Genomic DNA, 17,842 nt, shown 5'->3' with positions numbered 1-17,842 from the left:
GATTTTGGATAACTGAAGTTGTACTGTGTGTTAACTTTACAAATATGTGCTTATATGTGGAGGAAAGTAAAAAAAAAGGCAGCAGTGGTAGTGATTATGAAACAAGAAGCAGAAGAATGAATGACTGGGAGAAATTAGTTCCCCTAACTACCAGTTTACATATAAATTATGCCATTCTTCCACTACGATTGAAACCAATGGATTAAAAAAAGACTTGCATCAAAAGTATGGTACAGAAATATCCATTTGGATTTAACTTACCATATTCCCATGCAAAGTCTTGCAATTTTTGCACATCTGAAGGGTTCTGGGTAAACGATTCCATAGCAAATGCCTTCAGATTCTTTTCCATCTGGACTTGTGATTGTTGAAGTGACTTTTCAAACAACTTTAATGGGTCCTGATGAAGAAAATAGGGCTGTTGCTTCAAAGACATCTGAATGGAATTCTTCTGATGCTGAGAAGAGACTGAGTGATGTTGATTCCAAAGCTGGTTGGTCTGATCAGCCTGCAGATACTCAATGAAAGAAAATATGGGATTTTAATTGCAAGAGACCAAAGATAGATAGCTGATTCTCAACAGGGTCTTTCATTCTTATTTTAGATAACCAATCTCCAGATACTATTTGATGGAAAAATCATAAAAAGTGAAGTTTGGCATCTCTTCCCCTGCATTTTGTTCAATTAATATAATCACATAATGATCTAGAAGAGGGGACAGAGTGAAGTGAATCTAAGTTTCCTAATTACACTAAATTAAGTGGAACTGCAAATTGTATAGAGGATACGAAGAGTCTGCAGAGATGAGGGCCTTTACACCCCAGTGTAAAGCCACATAATCTCCCCCTTGTGGCTAAAGACAGACTCGCCTGAATGTGGCAGAAGTGCCTCCGAGGCACCGACACCAACCCTCCTCCGGGAGGGATGATCGGTGGAGTGCTGAGCTTTGCTGACGTATCTGAATATGCAGCCGCTGTAAGCGGCTGCCTGGGGGCAGGGTGATGACTTCATCAGCCAGTGACCCAACTCCCCACTGCCTGACAGCCTTCACCTCACTGGGGAGGGGAGGTTGGCAGGGGGCGTTGAGGCAGGGGCGGCCGGTGGGGAACGTCGGGGGAAGTCAGTGCGGGCTGTCAAAGTCCGGCTGGATGCTCCTGCAACGGGGCCTGCGGCTCAAAATGTGGCATAGCAATGGTGGTCTTCCCTACCCATAATCCCCCACACAGCTGGAACTGTTGTGGGAAACACAAAGTGGTTCCACCTGCGTGGTGGATTATCAGTAGGGAAGACGACCATTGCTATGCCACATATTTAAGATGGGGGCGCTGCAGTACCAGTCGCCCAGCCTCCATCAGATCCGGAGGCGCTACTAGGTGCCTCTGGATATGAATAGGCCCTTTCAGGTGGACCAGGCAACACTGCAAGCAGACTTTTTGCAAAGTAGGGGATTTAAGGGATATGGCGAAAATGCAGGTAGTCTCAACAGGCTGGATGGTCTACTCCTACGTTTTATTTTCAAAATAAAAAGCAGTCTCTTGATGCATCTGTTTTTCCAATCCAAAATACTCAAGTTCCATTTCCCAATATTAGAAGGGAAAAAGCCATTATACTGAAGAAACCAGTATAAGAAACAGTAAGGCCACCAATATATTTAAATATCCATACCACTAAACAGATTTGTACTAGGATCGTAGTTAAACAAAATCAATGTGCAAGGAAAGATCACAAACAAAAGCATGGAAATTGTTTTTAATCTGGTAGATGGTAGATATCATAAATAGCTATGCAACTTTATGAATTGCACATGCAAATACAAGAAATCAATTGGTTGCAAATGCATAGATTTGAAGCATTCCTACTGATACATTACATTTATAATCATTTATACCAGCCATTCTCAACAGGGGCCATATGCCCCACCCTCAAGGCTGCAGCACATTTCAAGAGGGCTATGGACTGAAATCCGTAATATTTGGGGGGTGGGGAGAGAAAGAGGGGGAAAATGTGTATAAGCGGGGCATGAAAACTAAATGGATTAAACATTTTTTGGGGAAGGAAAGGACTTTGTTGCTAGGCTTTGCTGTACAGTTGTCAGGCAATGAGAGGATTTTTTTCCAAGGTTGGAGGTATTTGGTGACATCCTAGATAATGCAGAAAATTAACAATGTTTTCAGAGCATTTCTTACATTGACATGATTGTGTTTGACTGACATGGAACCACTTTTAGCTATGAATTGCCTTCCACATAGGTTTTCTTTTTTATTCCTTCACCTAAAGCAAATAAACACAGATCCTGTCAATATCCCGTATTGGATTAGATCCTTTTGAGGAACAACCCATGATGTTGACACAGAATTGAAAGAGAAGTTAAATGATCTTCAGAGTGATATAATGCATGCTGTAAGTTTAACCAATTTTAAAAAGATTTTTGGGTTGAGTGCTCTGCCGAAAAGATTTCCAAATCTATAGTAAAAGGCCAAAATATTTTTCAATGCCTTTCCTTCAACTTACTTTACTGTGACACATTCAAATAAATAGACTGGATCTTTATTCATTGGAGTGTAGAAGGTTGAGGGGGGAATCTGATAGAGGTATTTAAAATTATGAGGGGGATGGAGTAGATGCGAATAGGCTCTTCCCCTTGAGGGTAGGGGAGATTGGAATGAGGGGTCATAAGGGTTAGGAGGCAAAACTTTAGGAGTAATATAAGAGGATGCTTCTTCACTCAGAGAGTGGCTGAGTGGAATGACCTTCTGGAAGAGGTAGTTCTGTCATTTAAGAGAAGGTTGGATGAGTACATGGATGTAAGGGAGTTGGAGGGTTATGGGCAGGGAGCAGTTAAGTGGAACTAGTGGAGTTTCACTTAAATGGGTGCGGACTAGAGGGGCCGAGATGGCCTGTTTCCGTACTGTAATTGTTATATGGTTACTTAGATGAATGTGGATTCAGTAAGGTAGTTTCCTTGACAAAATCCAGGAACAGACTTAATATCAGAACAAGAGGTGACCTTCAACTATCTCTATCCTTTTTGGACAGTAATCAAGAAACTTGCACAGAAATATCAAGCTCAAGGATCTTACTAAAATGTTGATTTTACTAGAATTATTTTACAAAATTCTTTTAATTAAGTTTCAACATCCTCAAGTTTGTGCTTAAAGTTCTCCATTGACTCATTGTGCACAAACCATTGTGCTGCAAGAATCTTTTTTGTAATGTTTTATAATATGCAGGTTCCTTTTTCCTACATGTTCATTAAGAATCATTTCCTCTTTGACAGTTTGTTCTGGAATCACAAGTCATAGTTGTTGATTCAAAGTGAAAACCTGGCTTTCTTTTCACATCATATAACATAAATATATTTTTTTTAAATGTAGTTGGTAGGAGAAAAGTACAGAAAAAAAACAACTAAACTTCACAGGGAAGGGGGCCCATAAACTTTGAGCAGAGTCCTAAGGCGGCCACAGTCCCCCAAAAAGTTGAGAATGGCTGGTTTTATAGAATGTCACCCAATCCAGTCAATGAACAGGGATTGTTCCTCTTAAAAATCTATGGTATGCTAATACAAAGAAATACAAGAACCAAGTAATATTGCAGATTATTGTCCATCAAAATCATATTTTAGCTCTATGTTGGTATTCGTACCATGGTCTGAGTATTCTCTGCTTACAGGGAAGAGAAAGATAAATGTTCTGATTTTAAAAAATTATAAACTGATAATTATTCCTAATATTTTGACATAATATTTAATCGATGCTTACATCTGCCACCCTTGCCTTACCTGCTGAGGTCCAAGATGATGTTGATTCTTTCCCAACTGCTGCACTGCCTTGGTGGGCGACGGTTGGTTCACGATCTGAAGCTGTGATTGGGACGGAGTAACCTGCTGATGTTGCTGAGATTGTGGCTGCTGTTGCTGGGGTCCCTGGTTAATTGGCCCTTGCCCTGAAGGACGCTGCTGGCTGTAAGGGACATGGGATTGCTTCCCACCCGGTAACTGATTTCCTGACTGCGGGTGGCCGGTGGCTTGGATGAAAGGTCCAGGTATGGAGACTCCAGGTGGAAATGTGTAGCCAGGAGTCATCTGGAAAGTAACTGGTGGTGACACCAGATAGGGAGGTGGAGGAAATCCTGCAATTGAAACAAAATGACACCAATATTGGCTATTAGCAGATACACCAGTACAAAAACCAGTTCCTATTTTGCCTTGATAGAAATATAACCTGCTAACTCACAATCATTGAATGATGAATGACTTTACTTTTCAGAATGCAAAAACACAAAGAAATCCTTTTAAAGCAGCTTTGGCTCAATTTCCACCAATATTGGTAAAACATGAACATTTTAATCAGAAGCAATCCTTTAAAGGCAGTGCAGTAAAATCAACACAAGAGTGCAATTGTCCACAATATATTTTTCATTTGCAGAACTCTGTAAGCATGAGAACAGTCATGGAAGGAAAGGCATAAAGGTTCGTGATCACTGATTCAATTAGTCCAAAATGGCAATGGGATTAGAGGTGAGTAAGAGAGACAGGAAGTTGTAAAATTAGTGTATTCAGGTGAAGAATGACAAGGCAGAATGGGCCAATTGGTTGTACAACACGAAAATCTGTAGACACTGTGGTTGAATTCCCCTCCCTCTCTTCTCCACCTATCACCTCTTGCCTTTGCGACCATACCTCTTCCGCCCCCCCCAACCCTTCTCTTTTGTTCGGATGCCTGGTAACATTTTTCCACACCTTGATGAAGGGCTCAAGTCTGAAATGTCAGTTATGTATTTTTTACCTTTGCTATATAAAGGACAGTGTTTGACCTGCTGAGTTTCTCCAGCATTGTGTGTTTTTATTTGGAATAATTGGTTTACTGATGCCAAGAATTAAAATTTGAAATCACTAAAATCCTCCTTATGAACTGTAGACAATTTAATTAAATTGGAAAGCAAACCACTACCACAGATTGCAAGAGAAATGCAGAAGGGAAAACAGTTCTTGAATAGGAACAAATAAATCTCCCATTAAAATGTTACAAAAATAATTCCAATGGCAAAATACCCAAGAATGGGAAAAATAGGCAGAATGATTAGGTGATTAAAGGAGAGAAGGCAAAAAAAACTCAAAAGTAGCAGGGAAAGCAGATTAAAAGGAGGACCTGGGTCGAAAGCAATCACCAAAATGAGTAAAAAAGAAAAATTCTAATACAGTAATAACCCCAGTATCTGGAATTCAAGCAACTGGCAATCTAAGCAAATGAAAACAAAAAAGAGTAAATAAAATATAGATAACATTTAAAATAAGTAAGAATAAATAAAAATTTAAAATTGTAAAATGATCTCCAAAGCAACACACAATCCTTTGGTGAAGATAGGAGCAATCATTCACCCAGCAGAGACCTGCCCACAGCAGCTGTTTGAACAAAGTTGTGTCGCACAGGATGAAGAGCCGGTCGATTCCGCTCACTACTCGGGCAAGTCTCCCAAAGTCTCTTCCTATCCTTTTATTAGTATTAAGTAGATTAGTAAGGCTTTATCTGTAAACATGGGGGAAGGATGAATTACGGTGGTGGCATGGTTAGCATAGCAGTTAGCTCAACGTTGTTACAGGCCAGTGACCAGGGTTCGAATTTAAATTTTACAAACTATGGAAAGTACCTAATTATGGTAATCTTTGCATAATTAAGGGGTACAATACTGATTTTTGTTTTTCAAATTACTTTACATTTTGCAGTCTTTTGATTTTTAAACTGTTCATTCTTAAAGCAGGTGTATTAGTTAGGCATTATAAAAGTGTGTCTCAGGCAACCGGAAAATTTGTATATCCGGTATTCACAATTCCCCCTGGGTGCCAAATACCAGGGCTTTTACTGTACATAGGCATGAGGTTTATAGAGGTATAGCTTGGTCAAAGAAGGGAATAAATGAAAAGATATGAAGGTGCTCAAGTTAAAAAGTACTGCTCAGACATCTAGCAGTTTACCTCAAGAATACCCTGTCATATCTACTTCATATAAAATGGTCATTTCTTAGCACTTAAAGATGACCAATATCGTACATTTCTTAACAAGAATCCCCTTATGTATTTTTTTGGAAGGAGGACCTTGCCACACTTCATCCTGCACCACATTCACTCAGTATCTATTTTCACAATCATTTTCCTGCACTAAACCTGGTTCCTTTGAATTTGTCATGGTTTAAAAATTCATTATTTTCAGTTTTGAGCAGACTCAGGAAATGAATTTCAACAGCACTCTTAATATTGTGGATTTCAAGATTCACCATCCACTGAATAAAGAGATTTCTTCTCGGCCCAATCCTACAAGCTGACCTCTTATTCGGAGTCTGTAATCTCTCATCCTAGATACTGCAATCAGACGAACCATTAATGCTCTTGTTGCAGCCCACTAACAGGGACATGACCCGATACACAAGGTGATTGACAAACTTGGCGAAAGCACAGACCCCAGGGGGCCAACGACCTTTATCCCAGGTGACCATCTTAACAGCGGGAAACAAGCAATGGCAGGAACACCAACCAATCAGAGGCCAGCACTGCTGTGACGTCACTCCTGTCATCAGCAGGGAGAGAATATTAGCAGAGCTGCCAGAGGAATAAATCAGTCTTTGACTTCAACTTCTCTGGTGTGTGTCATTCTCTCCACACTTCACGGTAGCGTGCACTCTACATTGTGACCCCGGGAGGTCCAACTGACCCAAAGATGACAGACCAGGCAGCTCTTCATGTGGTTTCGTTGAAGCTGCCAACTTCCTGGGTATCGTAGCTACACGTATGGTTCGAACAGACCAAGGCCCAGTTCCATCTTCGATAGATCACCGCTGACGACACACGTTTCTACTACGTGGTGAGTTCGCTGGACCAGGATACGGCAGCAAGGGTCGTTGACTTCCTGCAGCAGCCTCTGGAGCAAGACAAATACGATGTCCTGAACGAGCTATTAACCTGCACCTTCGGGCTCTCATGGCGTGACTGCGCTGCCCAATTGTTGCAGATGGACAGTTTGGGGGATTGGGCCCCATCTGCCCTCATGAGCGAATTGCTTGCCCTTGCTGAGGGACATATGCCTTGCCTGCTCTTTGAGCAGATTTTCCTGGAGCAGCTGCCCAAGGATATCCAACTCTTGTTCGTCGATAAGGACATCACCAACCCCAAGAAAGTTGCACTCCCAGGTGGATGTGCTCTGGAGAGCTAAGAAAGAAAACAGCACCTTGGTGGAGCAGATCACTAGGCCCTACACACAGCTGGCAACAAGGCCACAGCAGAGAGGCAAGTGGACCCCCAGATCCAACAGTATTGCTACTAAAACCAACGATGGGGTGCGGGGGCCTGTCAATGCTGCCCACCTTGCACTTTTCAGGGAAATGCCATGGTCAACCGACATTAATGGCTGCAACAGCCTCCTCCACATGTGAGACTCTCTGTCAAGAAGGCGCTTCCTTGTTGACACCAGCATTGAAAAGTGTCCTTCCCCCTCGGCCTACGACACCTGGAGTGGCAAGGCGGACCTGGCACTGAGGGCACTAACAGCATCACCGTAAGAACTTTCAGCACTCGCGCCACTCCCCTCCATGTCGGCAGCCATCGGTCCACGTGGACATTCATGATTGTGGCTGTGGTCCAACCGCTCCTGGGAGCCTGCTGCCTGCTGGTGGACCATAAAGGGGAGTGATTGGTTTAAGCCAGGACTTTTCAAACATGGGGGAAGCCAAGTTACCTGCACCTGATATTCACTCCATTATCTTGTTCAACAAGGCATTTATGCAGATCTTAGCAGAGTTGCCACAGTTTTCCTCCGCCGAACCGAAGTACGGGATAAAGCACCACATTTTCACCGAGGGCCCCTGCTCCATGCCAGTGCGTGCCACCTTCCCCAGAGAAGCTCACCCTTGCCAAGGAGTTTTTAAAAAAAGAGTTGGGGATAGTGTGGTGTTCCAACAGCCCCTGGGCGTCCCCTCCTGCACATGGTACTGAAGGCAGCAGGAGGGCAGAGGGCATGTGGTAACCTTCGCCACCTCAACGAGGCCACTACATCCGACAGGTACCCCGTGCCCCATATTCAAGACTTTACAAGGGCATGGGTATTTTAAAAGGTCGATCTCATCAGGGGCTATCATCAGATCCCAGTCCATCCAGATGACATCGAAAAAATTGCCTTTGTTATCCTTTTTGGATTCTTTGAATTCCTGAGAATGCCCTTTGGACTTAAGAAGGCATCACTGACCTTCCAGAGGCTGATGGATGTGGTGGGCTGGAATCTCCCATTCACGTTCATTTATTTGGACGATATTGTTACTGCCAGCTGCAAACACAGAGAGCACTCGGCCCATCTAAGGCAACTGTGCACTGGGCTGCAGGAATTCGGACTAACTTTAAACCCCGCAAAGTGCCAGTACGGGTTGGAAACAATCTACTTCCTGGGGCATCGAATCAACAGACATGGAGCAAAACACCTGCTTGAAAAGGTAGAGGCTGTTCAGCACTTTTCCAAGCCCCACACAGTGAAGGGGTTGCAAGAATTCGCCAGTATGATTAATTTTTATCACAGATTCATACTGCAGCGGCCTGCATCACACACCCCCTTTTCGCACTCATGGCAGTGAAAGGTAAAGACATTACCTGGGACAATGAGGCCTTGGAGGCATTCCAGAAGGCCAAGGACACTTTGACCAATGCCACCCTTCTGGTACACCCCGGGCCAGAGGTGCCAACTGCTCTCACAGTAGACACCTCCAGCATCGAAGGGCAATGGCAGACTATGGCCTTCATTAGCAGGCACCTCTGGCCACCCAAACTCAAATACAACACCTTTGACTGGGTTGGTGGAGTACCTCAAGGGACTGAACTAGGCAGACTAGCTACCCGGGACCTCCTGGGGATCCGCACTGCGCCAAAAGAAGTCTTCAACACTTCAGCAGCTGAGTTGGTGTACGGCGCACCATTGGAGATACCAGGGGAGTTCTTGGCCAGCGTCAAGGATTCAGAGGACCCAACGGCCTCAATGACTAAGCTGAGGGAAAGACTGGGTACACTAGCACCTCTGCAGCTCAGCCAGACCAAAGCCTATGTCCCCAAAGAGTTACAGTGAGTACATTTTTGTTTGGAGGGGGGCACACAAAGCAGCTCTGCAACGGCCATGTGAGTGGCTGTATAAAGTAGTCAGACACAATGGGTCAACACGTGTGTTGGACGTCGGCGGTAAGGAAGACTTTCACGATCGACCACCTCAAACCAGCAAATCTGGACATTAGCCAACCAGTCTCCACTCAGTCCCCGTGATGCAGAGGTGGCGAACAGCACTCCAACTGCTGGTTCTTTTGGGGGGGAGGGGGGGTTGGTTGGGTCAAGTAGTGGCCCGCTAACCGGGATGCAACCCGATACACAAGATGGCCAAAGAACACAGTGATCGCACAGACCCCGTGAGGGCCAATGACCTTCATCCTAGGTAACCACCTGCACGGTAGTAAACAATGAGCAACAACGGGAACACTAACCAATCTAAGGCCGGCGCTTCTGTGACATCACTCCTGTTGTCAGCAGCGGGGAGAGAATATAAACAAAGCTTCCAGTGCAATAAACCAGTCTTTGACTTCTTGGGTGTGTGTCATTCTTTCCACACTTCACGATAGCGCATATGCTACATTCTCTTTAATCTGTCAAGCCCATAAATTTCAACAATATTACCAGATTCTTCCAAATTCAAGGGAGTACAAAGCTAATTTGCTTAATCTCTTCTCATGAGAAAAATCCAACAACCCAAGGATTCAATCTGGTGAACCATGGATGACATCAAATTCTTCCATTAAATTCCATCTGACAAGTCCTCATGCTTGTGTATATCTCCCGCGGCCTCTCTGCAGGCAACAATGCTACCTAGCTTTGGATCATTAACAAATTTTGAATCATTACACTCAACTCCCTCATCCATTTCACTGATATAAATTGAGGCCAGCTGGTGCCTGCAGCAGCCGAATAGTCAAAACCTTTTAACATGAAAATCATGTTTATTTCTATTTTCTGCCTATTAACAAATTGATTATACTCCTTGTTTTTTTCTGAATTAACATCCTTTCAGCCTTACCCTATTCTCTAAAATCAAGGCCAAACTTCTTTTTTCCATTTCTTAATAATCATTCCAAAATATTAATCCCCAACCTTGGACATTTGACAATCTCATCTACATAACAGCTCACACTCATTGATTTTTACTGGTGCTATTAATTCAAAATCCTTGATTTATTGGCTTTCCTACCTTATCACTTACTGGTCATGCACTGACTTTGAAATGTAATTTAAAGTAAATAATTTTTTTTTTAAACAAAGATAGCCACCTGTATTTCAAGGATATATAATTCGTCCAAGAAATGATTTTTGCTAATGCTTACATATGATTTAGCTTGTTTTCCCTCTGTATAAACGAAGAGCCAGAACAAATTTGATCTGTGAATTTAACCACACAATGTGAATGAACCCAATTCAGCAAAATCAGGTTCAGGCAGAATTGAGTGAATACAAATGGACCAATCCTCAATTGAATATCCAATTGATCTTCACCATTAAATCTGTTAACAAACATTCAAAGCTTTTTTTCAATCATTTTAAACAAAATCAAAAACAAAATCCATCTTCAGATTAACTGTGCTGGTTCTGTTTACAATAATCCCATATTTTAAGCATACAATTGTTCACTTACCCGGTCGGCTAGGAAGAGGAGGAAATGCTCCTGGATGGTGAATGGGGATGAACTGCGAGTTGCTGGTTTGGTTTTGTGACTGCGTCACTGGTGTTTTCCTTGCTTCTGATACTGGTGTCTTTCGCATCTCAGACTGAGCTTTTACCTGATAAACAAATTTTACATTATAATCCTTAATATCAAGATAAACTAGGCTACATCCTATTCTGACCAAAACTAATCATTGCTTATTTCTGCCAAGATATTGCAAATTTTATAATTTTCCTTGACTTTAAGAATGAGAGATCAAGCACACAGCAAATTTTTCATGCTCAAATTTTGGCCTCTCCATTATTTTGACAGACAATTTCAATGCAAGTGCCTATTAAAGTTTCCTTTTTTTCATTCAAAACTAAAATACTTCCACAAGGAAAGATCTTTCATGGAGTCCCAGATAAATCTGGTCATGATCTGATTTGAAGTGTAAATATATATCAGTGGACTCCGATAAGCATTTTCAAGAATCCTGTCTCACAATGTTCTAGCTACAAGACTGGCACCTTGAAATGCAAGTTCAAGTTCACTTTGGTGTAACAGTATTGCTGAACTTTCTTCAACCTGAAATGCTAACTCTATTTCTCATCCCACAGGTGCAACCTGATAGGCTGAATATTTCCAGCATTTTCTGTTTTCATGTTAGATTTCCAGCCTCTGCAGTGAATTTGATTTTCAGGTTTTACAGACCATTAGATGTTACTATGCAAACATAATTTTAATTCACTTTTTTAAAAATGTTATACAATAAAATAAATGTTACAGCAAACTGGGCAAGTTTCAAGGGAACCACATGTCCATTGGGCCAGATGCCAACATAACTTGTCGGGTACTGAAAGACTGTGTAAATCAATTGATGGAGGTCCTTACAGGCATCCAACACGAATGCAACAATCTATTGTCCCTGTGAATTTCAAGACAGCACCATTATCCCAGTACCAAAGAGGGCCTTGATGACTACTGCCCAGTGGGACTGACCTCCACCATTATGAAATGCTTTGAGCATTTGGTGATGGATCACATCAAGCGCCCCTCTCAGAGACATTGGATTCATTTCAATTTGCCTACAGAGAGAACCATTCCACTCCTGATACTATGGCCTTGCCCCTCCACTCCATGCTGTCCCACCTGGAGAATGATGCCTCATACAGCAGGCTGCTGTTCATCAACTTCAGCTCAGTATTTAATACAATAATATCTCAGAGGCTTATGGAGAAGTTGCCCTCGCTTGAATTCAACATCCCCCACTGTAACTGGATTCTGGACTTCCTAATGGAAAGACCCCAGTCTCTCTGGGTTAGCTGAAGAACGTCGAACACCATCACGCTCAGCACTGGTGCACCTCAGGGCTGTTTGCTCAGCCCATTCTTGTTCATGCTACCAACCTATGACTCCAACGCCAGATCCAGCTTCTACAGATTCATCAAATTTGCAGATGACACGACAGTAATTGACCTCAACAGGAACAACGAGCCGCACTTTAGGGAAGAGGTGGAAAATCTCATTAAATGATATGAGAATAACGACCTGAGTTTCAATGTGGACAAGACGAAGGAGATGACTGTGGACTTCAGAAAAACCAGGGACAACCATCCTCCACTACACATTAATAGCTCTGTAGTGGAGAGAATTGAGAGTACCAAGTTCCTCGGCATTCACTTAACAAGTGACCTATCCTGGAGACACAGCCTCCCCTTAGTGACTGCACTTCTTGAGAAGAATGAGGTGGGCAAAGCTACAGGCCACCAACCTATTTTTTTAAATATATATACAGGTGCTCTATCGAGAGCATCCTGGCTAGCCGCATCACTGTGTGGTATGATAGCTGTAGAGCATCAGGTCAGAGGACAATCCACAAGACCATAAGGATGGCAGAGAGGATCACTTGGGTCTTTCTCCCTGCCCATCAATGCAATTTACTAGGATTGTTGTCTAAAGAGGGCTCATAAAATCAGTGAGGAACCTTACCACGCAGAAATCTTCCATCTACTCCCATCGGGAAAGAGATTCAGGAGTATCAGAGCCAGAACCAGCAGGCTGAGAAATAGCTTCTTTCCACAGGCAGTGAGACTGTTGAACAACTGATGAACTGCTCATTCAAATACTCCATGACTCAATCATTTATTTAACAATATTTATTTTAATATTTATACATACATACTGTGCATATATTTGTCTTTATGTGTGTTATGTCTGTATGTGTTTGTAGTATTTTGCCCAAGGACCAGGTTGTACTTGTACAAGCAGATAATTAACTTGAACTGTAAAGCTAAGGTGCATAAACTTGTTACAATTTCAAAAAGAGTCTCCTTTCTACATTTATAAAATTCAATTAGTCATACTGAATGAGATAACAAGGATTAAACATCGGTGTACCAATCGTTCATTTCACATGAACGACTAATTCTTCACATTTTATATTATTTCTTTGGACAGTTAAGTGTGATCTCTTCACTTTTTAAAAATTATTTTAAATGTTGGTTTAAAAATAGATCAACATTTAAAATCCTAACATTTCTCAGGCTCCTTTAGAAGGTTGTAGATTCAAACTCAACCCAGAATTTGTGCATAAACTGGACTGAAAATTCTTCCTTCTTCCCTTTCTAAGGATTCCCTTTAAGCTAAAAACAAGCCCTTCATTCTCCACCTGTGGTCAAGGAGTCACAAGAAGAATTCACTGTTGTAGCACACAGTCTTTGAACGAGTGGATGGGAGTTGTATGTTTAGTGCCTTCTCTGGTTTTCCACATCCAATTTAAATAGTTATATACTTGGTTAATAATACGCGGGTGGGGATATTACAATGTTTTCAAGGAAATAGAGCCATCATTAAAAAGAATTCTGTTCTGAAAATCTCATCAAATGACATAGCTCACGTAAGCCACGTGGACAATGTGGTTTAAGTACTTAAGCGTAACTAGAGACTATTATGGGGACACACATTCCCACAATCTGACCAATGGATTTGGAGGCCTTTGCAGAGGTGGCATTGGTGGGCCAAAGAGCCTAATTCTGTGCTGTAATGCTCCCTGGTTGCACTTCTACAGTGCTTTGGTTTCCTCATGCATTTTGTCCACGTCTACAAAACTCAATGGAGGACAGGGATTCATGCTTCTTGCTCTGTGCAAGCAAAAGACACAATTCTACAGATTATAGTCTCATCAACGACTTGTATTTCTAACAAACATCCCTGTTCCTGTGCTCAAAAGATATTGTAATAAAAACTGGAATACAAAAACAAGTCACAAAACATCTGTAAGAAGAAAAGGGAAACCAATGTTTCAGGACAGAGCTCTTCATCAAGATATGAGCAAAAAGCTGGCAGTGATATAAAAGATGGGGAGGAAGGGAGAAGAGGAGGAAGGGGCAGGGGGAAGACCACAGGCTAACAAGTAAGAGATCATAGGTGGATATAGATGAGAGGATAGAAGAGAAAAAAGACTGAGAAGTAATGGGAAGTTAGCTCTTTGAATGGAGAAGGAAGAGATGATGGCAAACTGCAGGAAAGGAGACAGAGGGATTTTAATAGAATTTGAAGTAGACATTAATGTTGTCTGGTTGAAGTGCTCAGACATAACGTTAGGTACTGTTCCTCCAATTTGAGGATACCCATGGTTTGACAGCACTGAATAGTTCAAATTCATTATTATCATACAATTGTCAAGTAAAATTGGACAAAATGGCATTCTTCAGTCTGCAGTGTAAAACGTGCAAACACAAAAAACCATAGCACATATAAAGACATAGACATGTTGGTGTGGGAATGGTATGTAGAATTAAAATGGTTTGTCACTGGGTAGTCCCTTTTATTCCAGCAGATGGAGATAAGCTGCTCAACGAAACAGTCTTCCTGTTTGTGTCTAGTCTCCCCGACATTAAGGAGGCAACAATGTGAGCACTGGATGTAGTGGACGTTCCCTGCAGATTCACAAGTGAAGTGTTGCTTTACTTGGATATACAGTTTGGGGCCCTGAATGGTAGTGAGGAAGGAGGAGTGGGAGCAAACGTAACATTTCTTGCAATAAAGATCAACATTCTTTTTGCTTTAAATGCTTGTTGAATATTTGCCTTCACTGATTGGTGTCCAAGATTTACCAAGTTCCGTTGTCCATCAACATTTCCCTATTACTATTTAAGTAACACATTGTCTTTTATTTTCCGAGCAAAATGGATAACTTCACATTTAAAAAAGGTAACGGTTCCACTATTGTCACATACTACTACATTTAGAATGTAACATACATGAAATTCTTATCCACGCTATGCTGCAACTGTCTTGTATTTGCCCACTCATTCAACTCATCAAAATTGCCCTGAAGCTTAGTTGCAGTTTCTTCACCCCACCTAGTTTAGCATGTCACATTTGCTCCCCTCATCTTTATTAGATTCTTTGCACCCTTCCATTCCTGTAAAGTTGTGTCTTCTTAAATAAAGAATGAGAAGTATTTTGTTAACTTCTCCAATATTTATTTGTTCCACATTATATATTTTCCTTTTTCTCATTTTAAGATACCACTATTTCTCCACTAATCTTTTCTTTCTAGACATCTGTAGAGGCGTCTACAGTCAATTTTAGGTTCCTTGTAAGTTTACTCATATCCCTTTCTTCCAGCTTCAATCAAATTCTTAGTTCATTTTAACTGAATTCTAAATGAACTAAGAATTTTCAGGAACTTAATGTCTCCTTACTGGTGATAATACTATTCTTAATTTGTATGGTAAACCATTGTTGTGTCACTTTTTCTTGTCTTTTCAGTCCAAAACACAATGTATATCAATAGCAGTCCTTAGCAATTATTCTTTAAATGCTACACATTACATATGTACTATTTTAATGGAGTTCCTCGTCTTTCATTACCAACTTCACTCATCGTAACTTCCTATTTCCTTTGTTTAAATTAGGCCTCTAGTTCTGGATTGAATTACCTTCATTTTCCATCACACTGAATCATTTTATCATGATGGGGTCAAATCTTCCTTGAAGGACACAATACATGATTGTTATTAACCAGCCCCTTTTGAATGCACGCTACATAACCTAGGATGGCCTCTTCCCTAGTTGGCTCCTTGATGTACTCATCTGAAATATACCCACCTGGAATTCATCCTTCATATTGTTTATTTGTTTTGCTCATTGTATATGTAGATTGAAGTCACCCATTACATTGGACAATGAAGATTTTGCTTCCTGAATACTTTTAGGTGTATTTTATGGAATTCAGGCTGCTGATCACGAAAATCACCTTAAAATTTTCCTATCATGTGGCTTTTTAACGATACCACCTATTTTTGTAATTTCTTATTATATTTTAAGTCTAATTCAAGCATACAAAACCATGAAGTGCAACATGTCATTGAAAATTCATTTTCTGCATCCACACTTGGGCTTCTTCCCTGCAGATCTTGGTGAAGTCAATGAAAACATGGTGAAAGGATTCACCAGGACATTCAACCATAGAAAAACAATACCATCAATGCTGGCCAACTATTGTTAGACACTGACTTGAGAGGCATCAGATGCTGAGTACAAATGAAAATCAGCAGCAAATTAGGTCAGTTGAACTAATGCAATGTGTCAGCATCATTATGCAATTAAATATGCTAAATTCAATGGAAGTTAATTTAACGTTTCTCCAACTTCCAATGTGATACAGCAAATCTGGAGTTATCTTTGTGTTCAGCTTGAAGTTGTCTATCATAATCCCCATTTTTTTTTCAGGTAACAAGCCTTTTGAAAAAAATTGTTGCCTAGTGTTAAAATGCATCTTTAATTTCATGCTTGATGCCATTCTTAAGCATGACTAAACATCTTGATTTTCAGAGCAAATATCCTTTCACTTTATTCCTGTTGTTATCATTTACTAACAATGCCATCCCACCTCCCTTTTTTTAAATATATACTGTTAAATACTGAAAACACTCAAGATATTCAGTTCCCAGTCTTGATCAGCTTAGTCATACAAACGTAACTGCAATGACTTTTGCATGTTTATGTATGCACTGTTAATTCATCTACCTTAATATTAATGTTTTGCTTATATAAACCTCATCTCCTAGATACCCCTATCAAAAAGGCAGCAAACCAAATTAAAAAGTTCAATGAAGTATAATAAGAGACCTTTTAAAAGTAGATTACAGTAATAAAAGTAAATTGGATTCTCAACGCAGTAGGAAGCCAATGTGGCGGCACGCCATTAGGTAGGCTAACCGGCCCCGCAGATCAAGCACGCGGTGGGGCGACCAGCCAAAATGGCGCCGTCTGGGGTTTCTCCCCGACCTCGGAACCAGGATCAGAAGCCCATGTTCTGCGGCCCACGTGATGCCCCAACGATTTCAGGGCTTCCGGCGCGGTTCTCAGCCAGGTCCGGGCTGGGAACATAAGACCAGCCAGGCAGACCTCAATAAACCAGGTTTTGCTCACTGAACTCAACCTGTCTGGTTGTGAGATCATTCAGTTAGCAGTGTAGCCGCCGCTACATTGGTGACCCTGACAGGTTCAAATGCCTTTGAACCCGATATGAACGACTCTTCGATCAACGCTATAGCCATCAAGCTTCCTGACTTCTGGGCTCAGGAGCCTGAGACCTGGTTCAGCCATGCAGAGGCTCAGTTTCACCTCCACCAGATTTAATCAGATACGACCAAGTTTTATCATGTGGTCGCTGCCCTGGACCAGGCCACCGCCAAATGAGTGCTGCACCTCATTCAGCACCCACCCACAGAAGATAAGCAAGGGACTATCAAGCGGGTGCTCACTGGCTCCCTCAGCCTCTCCAGGCGCCAGCGTGCCGCTTGGATGCTGCACCTTGACACCTTGGGAGACAGAACTCCAATCGCGTTGATGGATGAGATGCTCACACTCATGGGCGATCACACCAACTGCCCACTCTTCAAGCGCATCTTCCTCGACCATATGCCCAAAGACATCCAGCTGCTATTGTCCCGGGAGAGTTTCAATGACCCAAGGAAGGTCGCTCAAAAGGCTCAGGTGCTATGGCTTGAACCATTCCCGGAGGGCTCAGCAGTCCAGCAAGTTACGAGTCCCGGCCATGACCACGCCAAGCCTTCCTCTAGTGCTGCGGAGGAACACTCACCCCCTGCAGGGGCCTC

At 41.9% G+C, this 17,842-nt stretch overlaps 1 protein-coding gene across 4 annotated transcripts in view; it reads right to left on the bottom strand.

Annotated features, from left to right (window-relative positions):
* Positions 1-17,842, bottom strand: part of smg7 (SMG7 nonsense mediated mRNA decay factor) — a 136,842-nt gene that overhangs the window by 34,853 nt on the left and 84,147 nt on the right. For 3 of the 4 annotated variants that reach the window (XM_069938203.1, XM_069938206.1, XM_069938205.1), the window contains 3 exons: positions 10,701-10,845; positions 3,779-4,128; positions 262-517 (listed from right to left, as the gene is read on the bottom strand). In XM_069938203.1, coding sequence (XP_069794304.1) covers positions 262-517; positions 3,779-4,128; positions 10,701-10,845 — 751 coding nt within the window. The remainder of the gene's footprint in view (positions 1-261; positions 518-3,778; positions 4,129-10,700; positions 10,846-17,842) is intronic. The other variant, XM_069938204.1, reaches the window with a different exon arrangement.

This window comes from Narcine bancroftii, chromosome 5, assembly GCF_036971445.1.
Source record: "Narcine bancroftii isolate sNarBan1 chromosome 5, sNarBan1.hap1, whole genome shotgun sequence".
NCBI classification, from domain to species: Eukaryota; Metazoa; Chordata; class Chondrichthyes; order Torpediniformes; family Narcinidae; genus Narcine; species Narcine bancroftii.
The sequence above is the reverse complement of the archived record's forward strand: the minus strand, read 5'-3'. Positions and strand labels throughout refer to the sequence as shown.